This window comes from Catharus ustulatus, chromosome 2 (genome assembly GCF_009819885.2).
Source record: "Catharus ustulatus isolate bCatUst1 chromosome 2, bCatUst1.pri.v2, whole genome shotgun sequence".
Lineage (NCBI taxonomy): Eukaryota > Metazoa > Chordata > Aves > Passeriformes > Turdidae > Catharus > Catharus ustulatus.
The window spans coordinates 73,185,647-73,205,370 of record NC_046222.1 but is presented as its reverse complement, the minus strand read 5'-3'; the positions used below and the strand labels follow the sequence as shown (position 1 = coordinate 73,205,370).

General features: G+C 37.7%; 1 protein-coding gene across 10 annotated transcripts in view; it reads left to right on the top strand.

The window, feature by feature from the left end:
* MYCBP2 (MYC binding protein 2) overlaps positions 1–19,724 on the top strand; it is a 183,507-nt gene that overhangs the window by 71,960 nt on the left and 91,823 nt on the right. For 9 of the 10 annotated variants that reach the window (XM_033051559.1, XM_033051558.1, XM_033051563.1 and 6 more), the window contains exons 20-31: positions 4,562–4,679; positions 6,630–6,834; positions 7,971–8,124; positions 10,437–10,609; positions 12,567–12,692; positions 12,788–12,915; positions 15,228–15,319; positions 16,193–16,327; positions 16,409–16,492; positions 17,741–17,837; positions 18,640–18,832; positions 19,446–19,720. In XM_033051559.1, coding sequence (XP_032907450.1) covers positions 4,562–4,679; positions 6,630–6,834; positions 7,971–8,124; positions 10,437–10,609; positions 12,567–12,692; positions 12,788–12,915; positions 15,228–15,319; positions 16,193–16,327; positions 16,409–16,492; positions 17,741–17,837; positions 18,640–18,832; positions 19,446–19,720 — 1,780 coding nt within the window. Of the gene's footprint in view, positions 1–664; positions 789–4,561; positions 4,680–6,629; positions 6,835–7,970; positions 8,125–10,436; positions 10,610–12,566; positions 12,693–12,787; positions 12,916–15,227; positions 15,320–16,192; positions 16,328–16,408; positions 16,493–17,740; positions 17,838–18,639; positions 18,833–19,445; positions 19,721–19,724 lie in introns of all 10 variants that reach the window. The other variant, XM_033051564.1, reaches the window with a different exon arrangement.

The following is a 19,724-nucleotide window of genomic DNA, read 5'->3' as shown; positions in this document are numbered from 1 at the left end:
TATTGCTGTTGTGCCTGATAGTAGTCTCTGAACTGTTACCCCTACTCAATTTACACTGGTGAATACAGTCAGGGTTTCTGTCTATGATAGAGTCATATCACAGACAAGTACTTTGTTTTTTCTTCCTGGAAATTCTTGGGTATTTGTTCCAAGGAATAATGGCTTAAATTAACAATTCAAGTTGCTATTAGAATAAGGCCAGTTTCCTGTCTTAGAGACTGAAGAGGTACGCACAACAGTGACATTTGTACTGGTAACTTAATGTCACCTATTTCCAACTTCGATGAAATCATGTGGCTTTTCAGAAGGCTTTGGAGCTAGCTGCTGTATTTGTCCATATTTCAGGTGGTAAACCCTACATCTGTTGCTTATTTAGATAGAAACTGGATGAAGACCAATAGTAGTTGCAAGTGAGATCCTAAAGGAGAATATGAAAAATCTTGTGCTGAAGGATAGTGCTTGACCAGGAGTAGAAGCTGAGGAGGTGGAAGTGACTTGGCACAGACCTTTGCATCTTCTGCATCAGACCCTACAAAGTGTCTGAAAAAACCCTTGAAGAAATTTGGAGTATGTTCTATGCATGAGAACTGGCTATAGTACTATATTGCTATCTAGCACCATCATTCAAATTATAATTTCTTCATTGATGTACTTCTTTTTCCAGCTTTAAGTAGAGATCTCTCCTCTGTCCTCACAGTAAGGGATTCAGAGAAGGAAACAGGGAATCCTTATGCAGAGTTCCACCTCAGTTGGGATGCAGTGGTGCTCAGATGGCCAGCTCCTGCCAGGTCAGTGGTATGTGAGTCATGCAGTGTGTCACATTGCCTGTATTGACCTCAGGAAGAGCATCATCTTCTGAATCCAGGAACTAATACTCTACTGTATTTCTGGGAGAGAAAGAAGGGAGAGAGGAGGCAAAAAAAAAAAAAGTAATATTTAGGCATCCTTTCAGAGACTTTTGTCTTGCAGTGTAAAGACTTAGTAGTGAGACTTCATTTTTAAAGGTCTTGAAAGTGTTCAAGTATTTTGAATTTCTGAACACCTGTTCAGGCATGTCTTTTTCCTTAATTAAGGAGATTCTGATCTCCTCTACTAAAATATTGTAAACATCACAAATTTATCCTCTACTTAGTAGGAATGAGGTCGATTATGTGCCCTATCAGTAAGCTGGAGCCATTAAATTAGCCTGTCTAGGCTTTTTGGTGTAACATCCACAGTGGCAGATGTTGATGAGCTATTCACTACATGAAAGATTTGTCAGTTTGTGCTTATATTCTCCTCAAATTAGATGCTGGTGAATAGAAACTCAGTGGAAGCAAGAAATGCTTTGCAGTATCTAGTCTTGGTGAAAAATAGCATTACTGTGCTCAGGTAAGCAAAGGCCTGTTTCTTGCTGATGCTCAAGAAGCTGGAAGTTAAAACTCCAGGATCATTCTGTTACTGTTCAAAATTTGTCTGCTTTTTTTTTTTTTAACTCTCAATTTCAGATTCCAGTAGCAAGTTCATGACCTGGCAGTCAAACTGCAGTGATATGGTCTTAATAGGATTTTACTTCCAAAGGTTCAGCAGTAACATGAACCAAAACTGATCAGACCTTCCATAGATGGTCAGCTATGTTCCACCTGAAGATAAGGAATAGAGACTATATTCTATTAATAACTCCAGAGGGAAAAAAGTGTTCCATCATCCTGTTAGGACCATGTTTCTAGGTATATTTTCTGTCTGTTTTACTCCAATGATGGAGCGCAGGTCATATTTACATCTTTTCACCAGATTTCCTCTAAAGTGTAGTCACTTCTAAAATACAAAAATCTCAATTTTCTCTGTAATGAAGTTGTCCAACTGTGCTTGCAATGGAGAGAAGTTGCTACTGATTTCCTCTTGCCCACTGCACAGTATCAGCTCCTAGTGACCCATGTTTACAGCACCATGGTCAGCTGCCCCAAGTGACGTGTTTTGGGACCTGACAGGCAGTGTTGGCTGTGTAAGTACCATGGACAGCGATTGTTCGAACAGGTCATGTGTGATGAATTTTCAAAGAGTACAATTGCTCTCACAAATGCTTAACCTTTGGGATGGAAGAGGGTTTCCATGTGGACAGCCAGAATGCATCTGGACCTTCTCCAGGATCCTTAGTTTGCTGATGCATGTACAACTGCTCAATTATTCAGCAATTGTTACTTTCCCCCAAGGGGTCTCAGGCTATTTTCTCTATAGCTCAAGCTGGACTTCTGTGATTGACCAAATATTCTGTGACTTTAACACCAGTGTGTCTTTCCACTCTATCCCGGAAGAATAGTCCTTGTTTTCTTTGATTCCAATGGAGAAACTTTGATCATTAAAACTTTGCCCAGAGTCTCTCAGACTCTTCAGTGTCTATTCTGAGCTTTCCTATTTTGAGTTTCAGGGGGATAAGGAAATACTCAATAGTATCACAGGTTTTAAATTCCTTGTGCACTAGTCAAACTGGCTTACTGGGTTTTTTTTAAATCCCTCTTCCTTTCATGAAGTGAAAACTATTTTTTTGCAATTCATGTTTATTTTATGATGTAGTTAAGTATCTTAATTTTTTTTTCTACTCATTTCTAAATGAACTGATAGACTGTAGTTGGCCATTTCTAAAGCTAGGTGGTCTTAATGAAAAAACTATTTAAGAGGGTAATATATTTAATCTCTCTGCATTAGGGGCTTATTTGATTTTGTTCTGCTGTTGCCAAGAAACTGTCGAACACAGCATTCGTATAACATTGCTGATAGATTCAACTGGAGAAACAGAAAGATAAATAGTTGTGGTGATAATAGCTTAGTTCTTAAGCATTAAAAAGATGAAATATTCACTATTTTTTATATAAACCAGGGAATTAATATATTCATTCTGTGGCTGCAGCTGTCATAATTTTGAGGGGGAGGGAGAAAAGCCTTTTGATAAAAATACTTCCTTTTAACAGAAGTGCTTTTTTATTTTACTAGTTATATTTTATTTATGTTTGGATACTTTTTTGAGCTTCCTTAAAGTTAATGAGAAACAAATGTAAAGTTCTGTGCGTTTTTTTTAAATTTCATCATTGGTGCTGCTGAATAAACTTTGCTCTGTGTCTGTGTATAATCATAGTGATATCCAAATCATTGTACCTGTAGACCAAGAAAAGTGCTGAAATTTGAGTGTCATGTTGTACATCCTCTACTTAATTTTATTCTGCCCTTCAGTCCCTCCATCGCCACTAGTTATCCACTGAAAACTGCATTTACCTCCAAATAATACTTTTTCTGTGTACCTATGTTCACCCTTTGTCAGATCACCAACCTGTCTTCATGCTACATTCCTCTGTTCCACATTTTTATATATTCACATGTTCCCATCTATTCATTTTCTGCTGAACGTGATGTTTTCATCTTCCTCATACTTTCTTGACTTCTATTTTACCTGCAATTCAACCAAAATCAGAACTTTGAAGGGAACCGTCTTTTGGCACATCAGCTGCTAAACAATCACTAGGTAACTATGAGCTGGCCTTTTTTTATTCTAGTATAAAACAACCTGTTCTTAGTTTAGATTGCCCTACTTTTAAAGGCTCTGTTTGAAACTAAGTTCACATAGTGCTGTCATCCTCTCTATAACTTGGAGCCCAACTTCCAAACAAAACTATATGGGAATAACTTGTTCTTCAAATTCACAGTCTTTTTAACTCTACAGGAAATATTAAGTCTAGGTAGACATTCATTGTGGGATTCAAAGTCTTGTAAGTTTCTGTTCTCTTTGTTAGGATTGAAATAAAAATTTTAGTGTCTCATACTTTTTATCTTTTGTGCTCTTTCTGTTCCAAGTCATTAGTTCAAGTTTTCTTTCTTTGCATCTTGAACACCCTGTCATTTTTCCCCTTCGTTTTTACTGAAATTGAAAGCTTATTTTCTTATGTCTGTCCATATTTGGGAGACAAAAGAATTAGATCTTTTCATATCTCTCTGGAAAATAGTTTGGAGAGGTCTATTCTTTACTGAGTTGGAGTTTGATGGGAGAGGAGCTGATGGAGAGGAGTAGACCATTATTTCTTTTATAATTCCCCAACCAGTGATCTTGAGAGTGCTGTAGCAGCATTGATTCTGGTGGCTGTACTAGAGTATCAACCATACAATGCTTCGATTACTTTTGGGGTTTCAGTGCTTAAGTAGAGTTCTCAGAACATATTTTACTGCTACATGTCATTGCAATATATTTTGTATTCATATAAAAATACACACATGTATATGTTACTGTATCTACACAATTGTAATTCTAGAATTATATATTAATAATTTTTATTGTATGCTGATTTATGAGTTTAACTTAAGAGATGTTCCCTGATCTCTTTCCCTGTAACAGAAGAGCATAAACTTACCTATCTGGTGCAGTCATTCAAACCTCTGTTAGTTTAATGTGTAAGATGTTTCTTGGCTCTAATTTTCTGTAGTCTGTGAATCTAGTGAATATATTTCACAGTAATCAAAAGACTTATAATACTAATATATGTTTTAAATACTGCATTATCATGTATTGATACAGAATTAATTTATTTTTATATAGGGGATGTCCCACTTTGGTGCAAGCATTACCAGGTCCTAGTACCCAAGTTACTGCTGGGAGCAACCACACAGCTGTTCTCTTAATGGATGGCCAGGTTTTCACATTTGGAAGTTTCTCAGTAAGGAAATGTTACTTGTTTATGGGAATCAGCTAGTAGTTAATATGCTGTTCAGAGATCTTTCAAGACTGCTTATACTTGCTTTTAGAGAGCTGTGCATGACTTCTACATGTCTTCAGTGCCTGTTACGTTTTAAAATGTAGCTTTTGATATTGTTCTGGTTAGAAAAGCATAGTGCCAGGAATTCTTGGGGTTTTTTTTAAGATTTTAATTAAGATGATGATTTAAAACAGTGTTGTTTTATAAGGTGCACCAGTTTTCTCAAACTCTTACCATTTCAGGCTTGGTTCTAAGTAAATGTTGCCTATTCTATTACCTGTCTCCATTCGATAGAAAAAAGTGTCCTGTTTTCTTTCATAGAAACAGCAGTGAGTTGCAGAAGTTCTGCTTACACTTGAGGGGAGGGGCTATTGCTCAGTATAACACAGCACAACCCCTTCTTTCATATCCACATAGTGTATATTTTCCCATGTCCATGTGGAATCCATCCTTATATTCAGGAAATGAGCATTTAAACATTGTTTCCGTCCCTCTGTGCCTCCCTGTGTTTGCGAAGATGCCCCTCATAGCGATTTCTGCAGAGTCATTTGTTGTTTGTGTGATCTCTCTGATGTTTTTATTGGGGTCTTTTTTGCAAAAGCTAGAACATAGGTATTGAACTATTTTTGCATGCTTTAAAAACTACATACTGCTAAACACAACAAAAGAGAAATTTCAACTTCTGAAATCTTTTTACCAAAAAAAAAATTTTTTAAGTAAAGACTGCAATTTTGGAAGTAGAAAGTCATATCCTGAATTAAAAGTGAGTAATTATTTGTTGTTTTTCTAACTTTAAGTAAGAACTTTGGTGTCTGTGTTCCTGTCAAAACTGACATGGACATGTAAAGGTTTAAGCTTTGTTGTCCTGTGCTGAAACCTGGCCCCTGAAAACTAAGTCCACTCTCAGAAATGGGATATAAAAACTTGTCAGTTGACTGAGAGTTTTGTCCCCTTTCTCTAAAAGAAAAATAGGATTAGGCCATATTTAGGCCACTGGATTTTTGTATCTGGTTTTCATGTAGTACTGGAAAGTTTGCTGAAAGCTTCATAAAGTCAAGACAAAATCAAAACAAGGCATGTTACTTGAAGATGTCTTAACTAGGTTTACTTATGTTGTTATGAAGAAAGAAAGATGAGTAACATGCTGAACAGAAGGATTTGCTGTATTTACATTTTTCTTTTCTCTAATAATTTTAACTTCATTGGCATGCAGTGCATTTTCTGTGCCTGAGGGAGGTAGATGAAGCATGAGCAGGTTTCTGGCAGCTGTTCTTTCTACATACTTAGGTGCAGTATAAGAACTGTTGTCTCAGTAACTAGTTGTACACAGAGGTAAGGCCCTAGATCTCCAGATAAGTGTTAATGAACACGTGCAGAAGTGCTTGCTGAGGCACTTTATGCTTTTTTTAGCTCAAGTTTGATGTGCTAATCAATTTCTAGGTACTTTTAAGAAGTATTTGCTCTATAAAACTTAGTCCATATCAGTTCAGAATTGAATGGATCTTGGACTGTATCTGAATATACCTGAATCTATCTAAATATAGATTTTTTTCTTATGAATCTATTCCTTGATTAGCGCTGACATTAATCAGCTATTGAACATTGTAGGAAAATAATACTTTTATATGTGATTCTGAAGATGGAGACAAGGGTTATCCGTCATGGAGAGTTTGAGTTACATTTAACAAAAACTTTACTCAAAAACCTAACTTAAAAGGGAGGAGTGTATCTGTCAGTAACTCGTTCCTGGTAGTTAAATATGTAACACTTCACTTGGAGCAGCCATTGCATTTTGAAAGTAGTTTTGTGGTAAATTTTCTTCCAGCTTACCAGTTTTGTGTGATAGAACTACTGAAGTAATTTATTCATCTTTGAGACAGTCATTTACTGATTCTTGCATTCCTTCTACAGAAAGGTCAGCTTGGCAGACCAATTCTGGATATGCCCTACTGGAATGCAAAACCAGCACCTATGCCTAACATAGGCTCCAAATATGGGCGCAAAGCTACATGGATTGGAGCGAGTGGAGACCAGACTTTTCTTCGGATCGATGAAGCTCTCATCAATTCTCATGTGCTTGCTACATCAGAGATATTTGCAAGCAGGCATATAATAGGCAAGAACTCTTCTATATTATTTCAAATGCTTATAGATTTACTGGAGAAGAAAGTGGGTTTGGTTGTGTAAACAATAGAGCAACAAGTCAAAAACATGGATGGAGAACATGAAAGTACAGTAATTTCACGAATACAAGCCACACCATTTTGACTAAAATTTTGCTCCCACACTGGAAATGTGGCTTAAACTCAGGGGCGGCTAATATGTGAATAATTTTCTGATATTTTCAACCCCAGAAGTGCAAACCAAGGTGCTGAGCCAAGCACCGGCCAGTAAAACCCGGGTTTACGTGATTGTTACAAATTGATTAGTCTGTTGCGCAGCGGGTGGAACCAGGATCCCTGTTGGCAGCGCAGGATGGGGAGGGAGGCAGGGGAACTCCCTCCTTCCCTCCTCTCCCGCAGCCCGGGGGAGGCAGGGGCTCCCGGCTGCCAGCCCCGTGGCTCGGGAGGGAGGCAGGGGGCTCCCTCCTGCCTACCGTGGCGGGAGCGCTCCTTCCCCTCCTGCCGCTGCGGGAGCAGGGGGGCTCCATCCCCTCCTGCTGCTGCCACCGTGGGTGCCGGCGGGCTCCGTGCCCCGCTGCCACCGCGGGGCAGCGCCAGGCCAGGGTGAGGGAGCCCAGAGGCGGCAGCTGGCTCCGAGCGGCCCTGCCGAGCAGCAGCGCTGAGCTGGGCCACCCCAAGCGGGCCGAGCCCTCATGGCCCGAGCCGAACCAGTAAACCCCGCCATCCTGCAATTCTGTTAGTATTTGGCAACTTTGTTGCACGTGAGTCCTCGCTGCAAACAACAGAGCGGCTTATAATTGGGTGCGGCTAATTTATGGACAAAGAACGAAATGTTTGCCAGCACCCGATGATGCGGCTTATAGTCAGTGCGGCTTGTAATCGTGAAATTACTGTACTTTGGCTTTCTAGTTTTACTGTGTATGGTGATCCTTTCTTTAGAAAGATGGTTTTTATTAAAAATAATAATGCAAAAATCTGCCTTTCACTTGCATTTAAATCTTACTACTATTTTTTTTTGTTGTACCAGTAAATCTGTTCTTCCCTACTGTATTATGTGGCATTTTCTAAGCATGAAGCATTAATGAGTGGAGTCTTCACATTTGTTTGCTCTTTTTGCTCTCTGATCTAGGTTTGGTACCAGCTTCAATATCAGAACCACCTCCTTTTAAATGTCTTCTGATAAACAAAGTAGATGGCAGTTGCAAAACATTCAATGATTCTGAGCAGGAAGACCTTCAAGGTTCTGGTGTGTGTCTGGATCCTGTCTATGATGTTATTTGGAGGCAAGTGTGGATTATAGCTATTATAATAATAATGTAGAAATCCTTTTCAAAGTATTTTACGAGGTTGGAGATTTGATTATACTTATTTTTCCTGTAAATAAAAAACAATTTTTAGTCTTCCATAAGTATTTTTCAGGTTTTTTGGATGGTTTGTTGAAGTAAGCCCAAAACAAATATGTTGTCTTGCCTGCATTTTTAAAATTTATTTTCTTTTTTGCATCATTCTCATTCCAGTCTCATAATATTTTGGGGATTCACATCTGTTCTGTTTCTTTACTCTCGTTATTACCTTGTCTCCATCTTCTTAACACTTGACTGAATCGCTTTCTTGCCATATTCAGCTACCATATATGTGTGTTTTCTGTCAGGGATTTGTGGTTAAGACCACTAGAGACAGAGTGAAGCAATGGTGTTCTTTTCACTTCTGACATTTTGGGAGGTCAAAATAGAGGTGCTTATTTAGATGGTATAGACATTCAGACCAATTGTATTCATTTCACTCTTGGGAATGTAGTCTTTGAGCAAGTGTAGATAATAAGACTTGGTTCCAACACAGAATCATGACATCTAATTCTTCTGTAACAATTTCAAAGCTATGTTAGCTAAGATTTGGAGAGAAATCTGAACTTCCATCCGAGTTCAAGAGCTTGATGATGTTTAAATTGTTTGAAGACAAAACAAGTTAGAGTGATGCAGGGAACCACCTAGCCAGCATTCATCTGGAAAAGATGGTGTCTCATAGGATCCTGTCTTTAAAATCTACTTGCATCCTACTTTGGATGTCTTCATCCAAAATTGAGATTCAAGAACTTAACAGCCAAGTAACATTGAAGCATGTGTTCACCAGGCACATTTCTGTGTGACATAGGAAGTACCTTGGATGGTTGTAGTTCTGCATTTTGCCCATCTGCATGATTGTTTGAATCTTACTGGTTCAGGTCTTATTTAAATTGTGTGGTGATTAGAGATAAGAGTAGCACCCGCATCCATTGGAGTTCTGTATTTTCAGCATATTTAAATCCACTGGAAGACTCAATTTGTGAAATAAATCAGTTACTAATGGCCATGGGAACAGAGCAAGTTTCAGGGGAGGCAAGGTAATGATACCCAACTTGAAGACAATAAAATAGTTATTCAACTTGAGGAAGTACAAAGTCACATGTTAGATATTTTGGGTGAACGTGAATTGAGGTATTTGACTGTCTTGTAGTATTTTGGAGACTGTAGAACTAAATCTGGAGCTTGAATACTTAACCGAAGAATGGATTTTTTGAGACTGCAGATTTATTTCTATGTTGTATCCCATTCTTGTTCAATAGAAAATACTAAAACGGTCTGCAGAAGAGACACGTTAATAAATATGCCTATTAGTAGTTAAATAATTGGTGTATTATTATTTCTGGACATTTTAATTCATGCCTATTTAAATTATAGATTCAGTTTCTTGTATAGAGACAGCATTCTGATGACGTGCTGCTTAAGCATTTCTTCAAAGCTTTGTGACTTACTCTCTTGCTGAAATTCAAATGGTTGTGGAATGTCACAGGTGTATAAATTTGAACATTGCTAACTTGCTAAAATCCTGAATACATATGGTGCCTTTTAATATTTTTAGTTAAAAATATTTCTTTCTTGATTAGATTTTTAAAAGTGTACCAAGTGAAAGTTCCTTTTGTGCTTCTTCAGAACATTCCCATAGACTTATGTCTTCTTAGTGTTTCTTCCTTTTATATAATGGTTTCAAAGATTTAGTTTTCTTTTTCTGTGTGTTAATCTATTTTATAAAAAGTGTTTGTATTCCCTTGTTTGTACTGCCCTTTTTTATAATCCCTTATAAACTCATGAGGCAATGTTACCCATTTTAAAAAACCCAAACAAAATACGTTGGAGTCCTCAAGATTTTTTTTTCTTGTTTGAAGGTAAGCCTTCTACTTTCACATGGCATCTTTAAAATTTTTGAGCACATCTGCCATTCTGTCTAGTACTTTACTAGTTACTTCATACTTTTTAATAGATAATACTGTTTTAACATTTATTAGCTTTGAAAAATATCTTAACGCTTTCTGAAATTTCTAAACCCATAATATGATTGTTTGACTTGAAGTGTAATAATGTTTTTGTATCTTTTCATTTGCTGGAGTGTTAAGCTAGTTAAGTTTTCATGTATTTTCATGTATTTGCAGTACTGATGCACAATTTCAAGAGTTTATACCAGCAGATCTACATTTTGCATGAACACCTTAAAAATTTAATTGCTGGTTAGGTTTTATATTTTTTCAGTAGATGAAAGGTTTTGTTTTTTCTTGCTCTAGGTTTCGCCCAAATGCCAGAGAACTGTGGAGTTACAATGCAGTAGTTGCTGATTCCAGACTTCCCTCAGCTCCAGACATGCAATCCCGGTGTAGTATTTTGAGTCCAGAACTTGCTCTGCCAACAGGTTCCAAAGCTCTAACCACCAGATCTCATGCAGCTTTGCATATTCTAGGTATACATTTATAGTTTCTGAACTTCAAATGAAATAAAGTAACATAATTTCATGTGTAAACAAATTGTAATCTAAAAACTTCTTTACTTTTTTCAGTTAAAATTTTTGCTTTGCAGTCTTTCACCATTGTTCTTAACTACATCCGCCAAATTATAAAAGTTATCTTCTGCCATCTTAATGACGTTAGAGAATTTTAGCGTTCTGATGAAACTTGTTGTTAGATGACTACATAATAAAGTAAGAGACCTTCTTAGATTATCTTTTTGGAAAGCCTGCAAATAAATTCAGTACTCTTAACCTGGAATCTCCAAAAAAAGAACTCGGGCCTGAAAAAAAGGGTCTTCCATAAGTTATTTTTATTTTAATGTAAATGCAGTATATAAAATTAAAATATAATCCTTGCAGTTTTTTTACAATGAGTCACTAAGAGAAGTATTACTTCCTTTTGTAGTTTTTTTGTGGTCTAAAAATGCAAAACTTAAGTACCCTGTGTTCATATATAAACTGGCCATATACAACATACCCAGTACTTCAAAGCACAGCTCTGGAAGTTAACTCACTTGTCCACTGGTTATGATAAGTCATCTGTTCCTTCAACTGCTCACTTCACTGTTTGCTAGAGGTGTGATAACTTTCAACTTGAACAGTGCTTTTTTGTGTCTGTGTCAAAGTAAGGCGTGTTAGGTACTTATGTATATGAAACAAAACACCTTTTGTGAAGACTTTCAAATCTGCTCATAATTCAGTACCTACTTCAACTCTTTTTGGGTAATATTGTAAGTGTAAAAAGGAAAAAATTATTTTTGGCATTTTATTTGCCATTGGAAAAGTTGCAAAGTAGGTTTAATCGCATTTGTTTGTTCTTCTGGATAATAAATGACTTTTATGTTCAGTAGCAAACTTTGAGATTCTGCAGCAATGACCCTTTACCTAATCAAAAGTATTAAGCTACTTGGTAGCTGTCTTGGTTTGAAAGACGGTGTCTGCTATGTACAATAAAGCAAACAACAGCTACAGCATTGACACCAACCAGAACCCGAACCCAGTGACCCTTCCCAACCACAGGCACTTTCCCCTTTGGTGCAGTTCCAATCACAGCCAGCAGGGGCACTGCTGGCTCCTGGCGGGCAGGGTGGGTGCAATGATTCTCCTGTGGCTGCAGGGGACTCTGTGGCATGGGCTCAAGGAGCACGCAGGAATGGCAGCTGGGCCCAGATGGGAGGGGATGGAGGAGAGGCTTTGCTTCACAAACCCTGGGGGAGTCGATCCCAGTACCCTTGCAGGACTCTCAGAAGCACCACGCTGGGCCAGCAGGATATCTTGGCAGGCAGGGGGTGTAGGGCTACAGTGCAGTGAAAAACTTGGAGCAGTGGCAGCCCAGCTCCAGCAGGGCACGGAGAGGTGAACTCAGGATCCTGGGCACCTGAGCAGAGGATGATAGGTCTCTCTTTTAGTGAGGTAGGTGATCATAAGGTCCCAGTTCAGTGGCTACTCTCACAAGCAGAGGCTCACCCCATGGCAGAAGCAGCAGCTCTGGGCTGGGCTCTGGCAGTAGCAGCGAATTCCTTTCCCCAAACAGCAACCGCAACCATCCTCTTCCGAAGCAGAGAGCTACAGCTGCCCCAGCCCCTGTCCTTTACCTGCCCAATCCTCGAAGTATCTCTGGGTCTACGATAGAAATTCCCAGACAAGAGAAGTGCAACCAGATGCCCTCCTCCCCTGAACTTGGCCACTTGTTTTTCTTAAGTACCCAGTTGTTAGTGTATCCTAGCAACTTACGAGAAAAAATTCTATAATTAAAAAGGAGCAAAGGGAAAGAAACCTAACCCCTAACAGAAGCATATGTGTGGTTTAGGTTTAAATGCTGCGATTTTCTTAATCAGTATTCATTTCCATTTCAATGATTATAATCAACAGTGAGAGAATTTGGGTTCTTTTTGGTTTTGCTTTCTTTTAGGTTGCCTTGATACTTTGGCTGCTATGCAGGACTTAAAAATGGGTGTTGCAAATACAGAAGAGGAGACTCAAGCAGTAATGAAAGTTTATTCTAAAGAAGACTACAGTGTTGTTAACAGATTTGAAAGTATGTGCATACTAAAATTTTATAGCACAAGCTGATCAGCTTGCAGAATAAAAGACTAAGATTAATTATATTTTTGTTGGGGTTTTTTTCTGCAGGTCATGGAGGAGGCTGGGGTTATTCAGCCCACTCAGTAGAAGCCATCCGTTTCTGTGCTGATACAGATATATTGCTAGGTGGACTTGGTCTCTTTGGTGGTAGAGGTGAATACACTGCTAAAATAAAGGTAGGAGTTCTTGTTTTGTTGTAAACAATATTATGTCTCAAAAACACAACTTCAGTAATGCTGTCTAAAACCATGATTAGTTTTATTTCTTGATGAATATTTCACTGTATGTGGATAGCATTATACAGGCACAGTGGATGAAGCAGAGAGCTGAGAATTACCATCCTTTTCATTAATTGGCCTATTCTTACCTTCACCAAATGCTGTGCCTTCTTAGAGATACCTTGGGCAGGTATTTTAGTGGTCTGAATGGTTCTATGATCTATTTACACAAAGCTCCAAGCTCCACCAGCAGAAAATTGGTGTTGTGGGCTTCAGGTTAAAATCACATCCTGTGTGATGCATGATGAGCTGTTCTCAAAGAGCAGAAAAAGAGTCCTTATTAGGAACCATTGCTTTCCAGTTTCCCTGCCACTTCTTTCTCAGACTGCTGTCTATATAGCTTCTGGGCTGGGATTTTTCAACTGAGATAAAATGGCACCAAATTCAATTAACTCTGTGCCAGATGTAGGCATGATTACAGGTGGAACATGTGTGCTGATTATTTTAAAATAAATAAATCTAGCTTTGGATAAATAAACCTCACAGAAACACACAGTGTGGTATCAGAGCTCTGGTTCTGGGTAAGTGTTCTCTGCTTCTATATTTAGTAAGGATTTTGGTAAAAGATGATGTTATATCTGAGATTTCTATTAGATGTTTGTATTTGTATATTCAGAACATGTTATTGTTGTTACTTGTCATTTAGTGAATTACTGAATTTTCTTCCTCTTTTTTCAGATGAATAGGTATTGAGGTTTGCTCTAGGGAAATGGATGACACATGCTTAGCAGTAACATTTGCATAAGTCAACAGGAGGGCCAAAATAAATACAGTAATTTCACGATTACAAGCCGCACTGACTATAAGCCGCATCTCTGGGTGTCGGCAACATTTTGTTCTTTGTTCATACACAAGCCGCACCCGATTATAAGCCGCTCTGTCATTCGCAGCGAGGACCCGCGTGCAACAAAGTTGCCAAATAGTAACAGAATCGCAGGATCGGGATGTTTACTGACTCGGCTTGGGCCATGAGGGCCTCGGCCCGCTTGGGGCTGCCGACGGGGCCAGGTGGCCCAGCTCGGCGCTGCCGCTTGGCGGGGCCACTCAGGGCTGGCCGCCGCCGCCACCGCTGGGCTCGCTCGCCCCAGCCCAGTGCTGCCCCGCAGTGGCAGGGGGGCACAGAGCCCACCAGCACCTGCAGCGGCAGGAGGGGAAGGAGCCCCCTGCTCCCATGGCAGGTGGGGACGGGAGTCCCCCGCCCCCCCTGCGCTGCCAGCACGCGAAACAGAGTAACCAATTTGTAACAATCGTGTAAAGCCTGGTTTTACTGGCAGGTGCTCGGCTCGGAACCCTGGCTGACACTTCCGGGGTTGAAAATGTCAGAAAATTATTCACATATTAGCCACCCCTGAGTGTAAGCTGCATTTCCGGGGTGGAAGCAAAATTTTAGTCAAAATGGTGTGGCTTGTATTTGTGAAATTACTGTAGTTGCACTTTATTGTAGTTTAACATAATGACTGAGAATTGCAAATGGCTAAGTACAGCCAAGAAACTTAATATTAGTCATGCCTTTTAAATGCCAGCTGTAATAATGTTGCAATAATACTCTAATATTATATTTTCAATTTGTTTAGGATTAGCTTATAGCCAAGCTAAGATAAGATATAGATAAGATATAGCCAAGATAAGATTTGCCAATCCTGCCAGAAATAAGCTGTGTATTAAATAGGTGTTTGCAAGAGAAGTCATAAACATCTACTGCGGTCCTTTTTCAAAATCATCAAACCATAGAAATTTTTTTAAAGTAAGAAGACAAAGTTCTCTTGGGTATCATGTTTTACCCCAGTCACCAACTGTCTATGACACTATTGACTGTCTCTGCTGAACTACCAAGCTGCCCCTTTCCAGAGAAGCTGAGTATATCTTATGTTTATATAGTGCATTTCAGTTAGTGATGGAAAACCTGCAACTTCTGCCCAACTTTGCTTTTTTTAGATGCTCTGCTTTTATCTTGTTTGCAAGATTTAGGGAGTTTCTCCACTTAAAAATATATCTAGACATAAAACTTGGGAGTTCATTGTCAGTTGCTGTTTCTTAACAGTTAATGCCTGACTTCCAAATGGGGTTTTGCATGTCGGTGATGTTAAGTACTAGTTATTTTTGGAAAGAAAGAGTAGTATACAATTTCCAGAATGCCAGGCAAGAAAAAGTGGTGTTATGAAATTTCTAACACCTAAGACATAATTTTACCTTTTTTCTTACTTCGCCAGTTGTTTGAATTGGGTCCAGATGGGGGAGATCATGAGACAGACGGAGACCTCCTTGCTGAGACAGATGTCTTAGCATATGATTGTGCTGCCAGGTAAGATGTTTAGCTTACCTGCTTATGCCTGCTTCTTGGTCTTTCTTTTTACTTCCCTGTACACATTTCAGTATCACTTTAAATATCAACAGAAATGGTCTACATCATTAGAATTTTATAGCGAGTGATGTAAAACACTTGCAATGTGTAGAAAAATAGTAAACCACCAAATATGTCCCCAAATCATTATGATATTTAAGTTAAAAGAAGAAAAATAATCAAATTCTTGCTCTTGTATAAATCCAAGACAAAGCCCATCTTCCTCTGTTGAGACCACAAGACAAAATATTGCAGCAGCACTTTCATGCATATGGTTGGGGTTAGCCATGCTGTAGCTGCTTTTTCATTCCCTCTTATGAAGTAATTTAAATTTCAAATGATAGTTTTAAACCTGAAAGAATTAACCATGTTACATATCAATCCCCTAAATATATATTCTATTAATTTCTTTAATGATTATTGTAATTACTAAGGATTTATGTATAAGTTCTTGCAATTTATAAACATTTTCTGAAATCAATATTGCATCATATTTTATAATTAATACCTTGCTTGCAGTGTTATATATTAAGTGTAATTGGGTTGATGTGTGTTAATTTAACTTAATGTCTCCTTACTCTGTTTGACATTATGATTGTTTCACAATTCAAGATCAAGTGTGACTTAGGCAATTGTAGGTCCTTCTGAATTAATATTTTTTAATTACGGCAATATTTTTGGATTAGAAACTTTTGAGTTTTGAATGTAAATAGGTACAACTTAATACCATTGCTTCTCAATTTCTTTTATGATTAATAAATTATGTGTAATATGTTAAAAGTTTGTACAAGAAATAATTCACATGTAACATTTTCCAAAATTTACTTCTCACAGAGAGAAATACGCAATGATGTTTGATGAGCCGGTACTCCTGCAAGCTGGCTGGTGGTACGTAGCCTGGGCAAGAGTGTCAGGACCTAGCAGTGATTGTGGATCTCATGGACAAGCCTCTATTACTACAGATGATGGGTATATTTTTTTCTCTATTTTTTATTTGAAAATAAGAGCTCTAATAAGACTTGAATAATAACCGGGTTATTTCTCTTTCAGTGTTGTATTTCAGTTTAAAAGTTCCAAGAAATCAAATAATGGTACAGATGTGAATGCAGGGCAGATTCCACAATTACTATACAGGTAATACTTGAACCTCTGGAACAATTTACTGACATGTTTTTTAATAAGAAATATTAAATTCATTACAACTGTATTTAATGAAAATATTATTGTATTAAGCAAAGGAAATCAGTATGTGAAAGATGTGGGGAAAACTTAGTGTCTTCAAGAAAAGTAATGAAATTATACCCACATTTACTTCCTTGCTATTTTTCTTGCAGTCATCCTGCATGAGTCTTGAGATTTTCGTTTACATCCGTAGAACCTCATGAGTAATATTTTTTGCTAGTTGGGAAGTGCTCTATTTGATCGCCCTCAGTTTCGGAGCTGTGTACTCTTGAACGGGCGATGTTAATGAAACAAAGCCAAAATCAACGGTGAACTGTGCTTTACAATAAGTTTCCATAAACTTATCATTGCCATGATAAATGTTATGTAACTGTTTTAATAATCAGGAACTCTTTCACTGTGTCGATAGTATACTTTACAGATTTCCTCAGATATATACATGACATAATTTTTATATTTTGTATGTGTGTATAATTCCCCCGGCCTCCACACTGATTATGAAACTTAGAATTCTTTCATACCAGTTCTCTTACTATGTCCTTTCTAAGCATGTCCTTTTCAAAGTTCCGTCACAGAGCAGCTCACTTCTGCCATTAAGCTTTTTGTCCCTCTGATGCCCTGTCCCTCCAGGTGAAGGTTTCATTTTGATGTATGTGAAATCCTGGCATGACAGATTCATCATTTGGGTGATTTCTATGGAGAGATGGCTATAGTCAAAAGGCAAACAAGCCTTGAGGCCTCTGAACATCAATGAGTGGCACAAAAGGGAAGATTCTGCAGTGATAGATCCTGTCTGTATTTTTGACCTCCCCATATATTTTCTCTTCACAAAATTGGTCTAATTTTAAGGAGTAACATTTCTAGTCTTGATGTCATCTGAGAAAATACAGTAAATACTTGAAATAGTTGCATGTAATTAAATCTGAACCTCAGTTTCAGTTGTCATAGTACTGCCAGTTGAACAGAATTCAAAATACTTGGTTACTAGCCTAGAATGATAAGGAAACTGGAAGAAGTTATGTTGAAACTGAACTTTTTTTAAAAATTGAAACTTTTTTCCTCTTTCTTTTTTTTTTAACCCACTTGAGCAATAAAACCAGTAAAAACTACGAAAGGTTAAAAACAAAACACAAACCCAACCCAAAACTCTACTAAGTAAAAACTGGACATTTGAAATAAGTTCTAAAATTGTTCTTCCAGGTTACCAACAAGTGATGGCAGTGCATCCAAAGGAAAACAGCAAACTAGTGAACCTGTACATATTTTAAAGAGATCTTTTGCCAGAACTGTCTCAGTGGTGAGTACTGTCAAGAATCTTTTGTGTTTCCTGCAAGTTCATAGATGGTTAGGAAACTGAAAAGTGTAGATGTGGAAATAATGGTTTTGTGGTTGCTTTCTCAAGTAGAAGTTAGATATAATGACAGATAGCATATTTTATTTTTTCACTTTTTCTGAAGATTTCATTTTGGTGTTCAACACCAACTACTTCTATTTTGCTTTCTGAGGTACAGCTTCATGAAATTGACCACATACAATAATAATGGTAGAAACAAAACCTTTCAAATCCTCGAATTTTTTGTGATCTATCATGTGCTTCTGTTTAGCTTTCAAGTATTGTAAATGTAGTAAATGTCATATAGTGGCAATGATCCTGCAGATCATAACTGTTGAAAAACAAAGTGAAGTAAGTCCTGATAATACTTTATGACAAGAATGTATTATGTCAAAAGTCGGTGTTGTACTCTTCTCTAGATAAAGCAAGTAAAGTTTATTGAAAAGTCTCCATTACAGGTGAATATATTTGTTAGCTCTTAAATAACTGAGAGGCTTCCACACATAATACTCTAATATAGGTTATAGATAGATTTTATCGTGGTATTACAGTGACGTGTCCTCTGCATTCTCAGTGTTTTTTTTTTTATTCTCAAGCAAATTAGGATTTGTGTGTGACATGGTAGATGTGTATAGACATAAACATGTTTTCATAATAAACATAAGTATAGATGCTATTTGCCTTTTGTCTAATACTGATGCAAAATGGTAATTTCTTGTTTTTTAACACTAAATCTGTCTTTGGTATCCTTCATACCTGGAAATAGGAGTGCTTTGAATCTTTACTGAGCATTCTTCACTGGAGTTGGACAACACTGGTGCTGGGAGTTGAAGAACTTCGTGGGCTGAAGGGTTTCCAATACACTGCTACTCTCTTGGATTTAGAAAGGTTGCGCTTTGTGGGCACTTGCTGCCTGAGATTGCTGAGGGTCTACACCTGTGAAATATATCCAATATCAGGTATTCCTCTCAGTTCACTTTATTTATTAGCAAATAATCTGCAGGACATTTATGGTTTGATCTAAGTGTTCATGTAGGATAGGCTATAAAATAGATTTGCTCTCACAGATGGTTTTATTGGAGCAATTAAAAGACTTTCTGTCAGGAGCAGGAAATTTTCAATTGTCTGCATAGCTAAGTATCCTAGTACCACATGTTTACACTGTAACCAATGTATTTTAAAGTTAATTTCCTGTTTGATTTGTCAGTTGAGTTATTCTTAGACTATTTTTATCTTCTTTTTTCCCATTTCTTAACAGTATTTGCTGTGGTGGTGAGCACAGTGTGAATTTGAAAGATTATACATGTTTTTCATAACTGTACTTTAACAATACTCATTAAAACACAGTGTATATTATAAAAGATCAGAAAAGTGGGAGTTTTTAATACTCAGGGTTCTTTGATAGAGTTTAACACTCTTTCACTGTTTCTCTTTTGGAATTCACTTCTCTGAATAATGATTCACAAATGTTGTTAAATTCCCAGTTTTTCTGTTTGCGTGTAAAATGTACATTTTAACATGAAAATGTTTCATTATTGTACATTTAATGCTTCTGTTTGTGTAATCTTCTAGCAACAGCTAAAGCAGTTGTAGAAGAAACCAGCAAACTAGCAGATTGCATTGGAAAAACTAGGACCTTGCTGAGAAAGATTTTATCTGAAGGAGTTGACCATTGCATGGTGAAGTTGGACAATGATCCACAAGGATATCTCAGTCAACCTCTCAGTCTGTTAGAAGCTGTTCTTCAGGAATGCCATAATACATTCACAGCTTGCTTCCATTCATTCTATCCAACACCAGCTCTCCAGTGGGCATGTCTTTGTGACTTGCTGAACTGTTTGGACCAGGTAC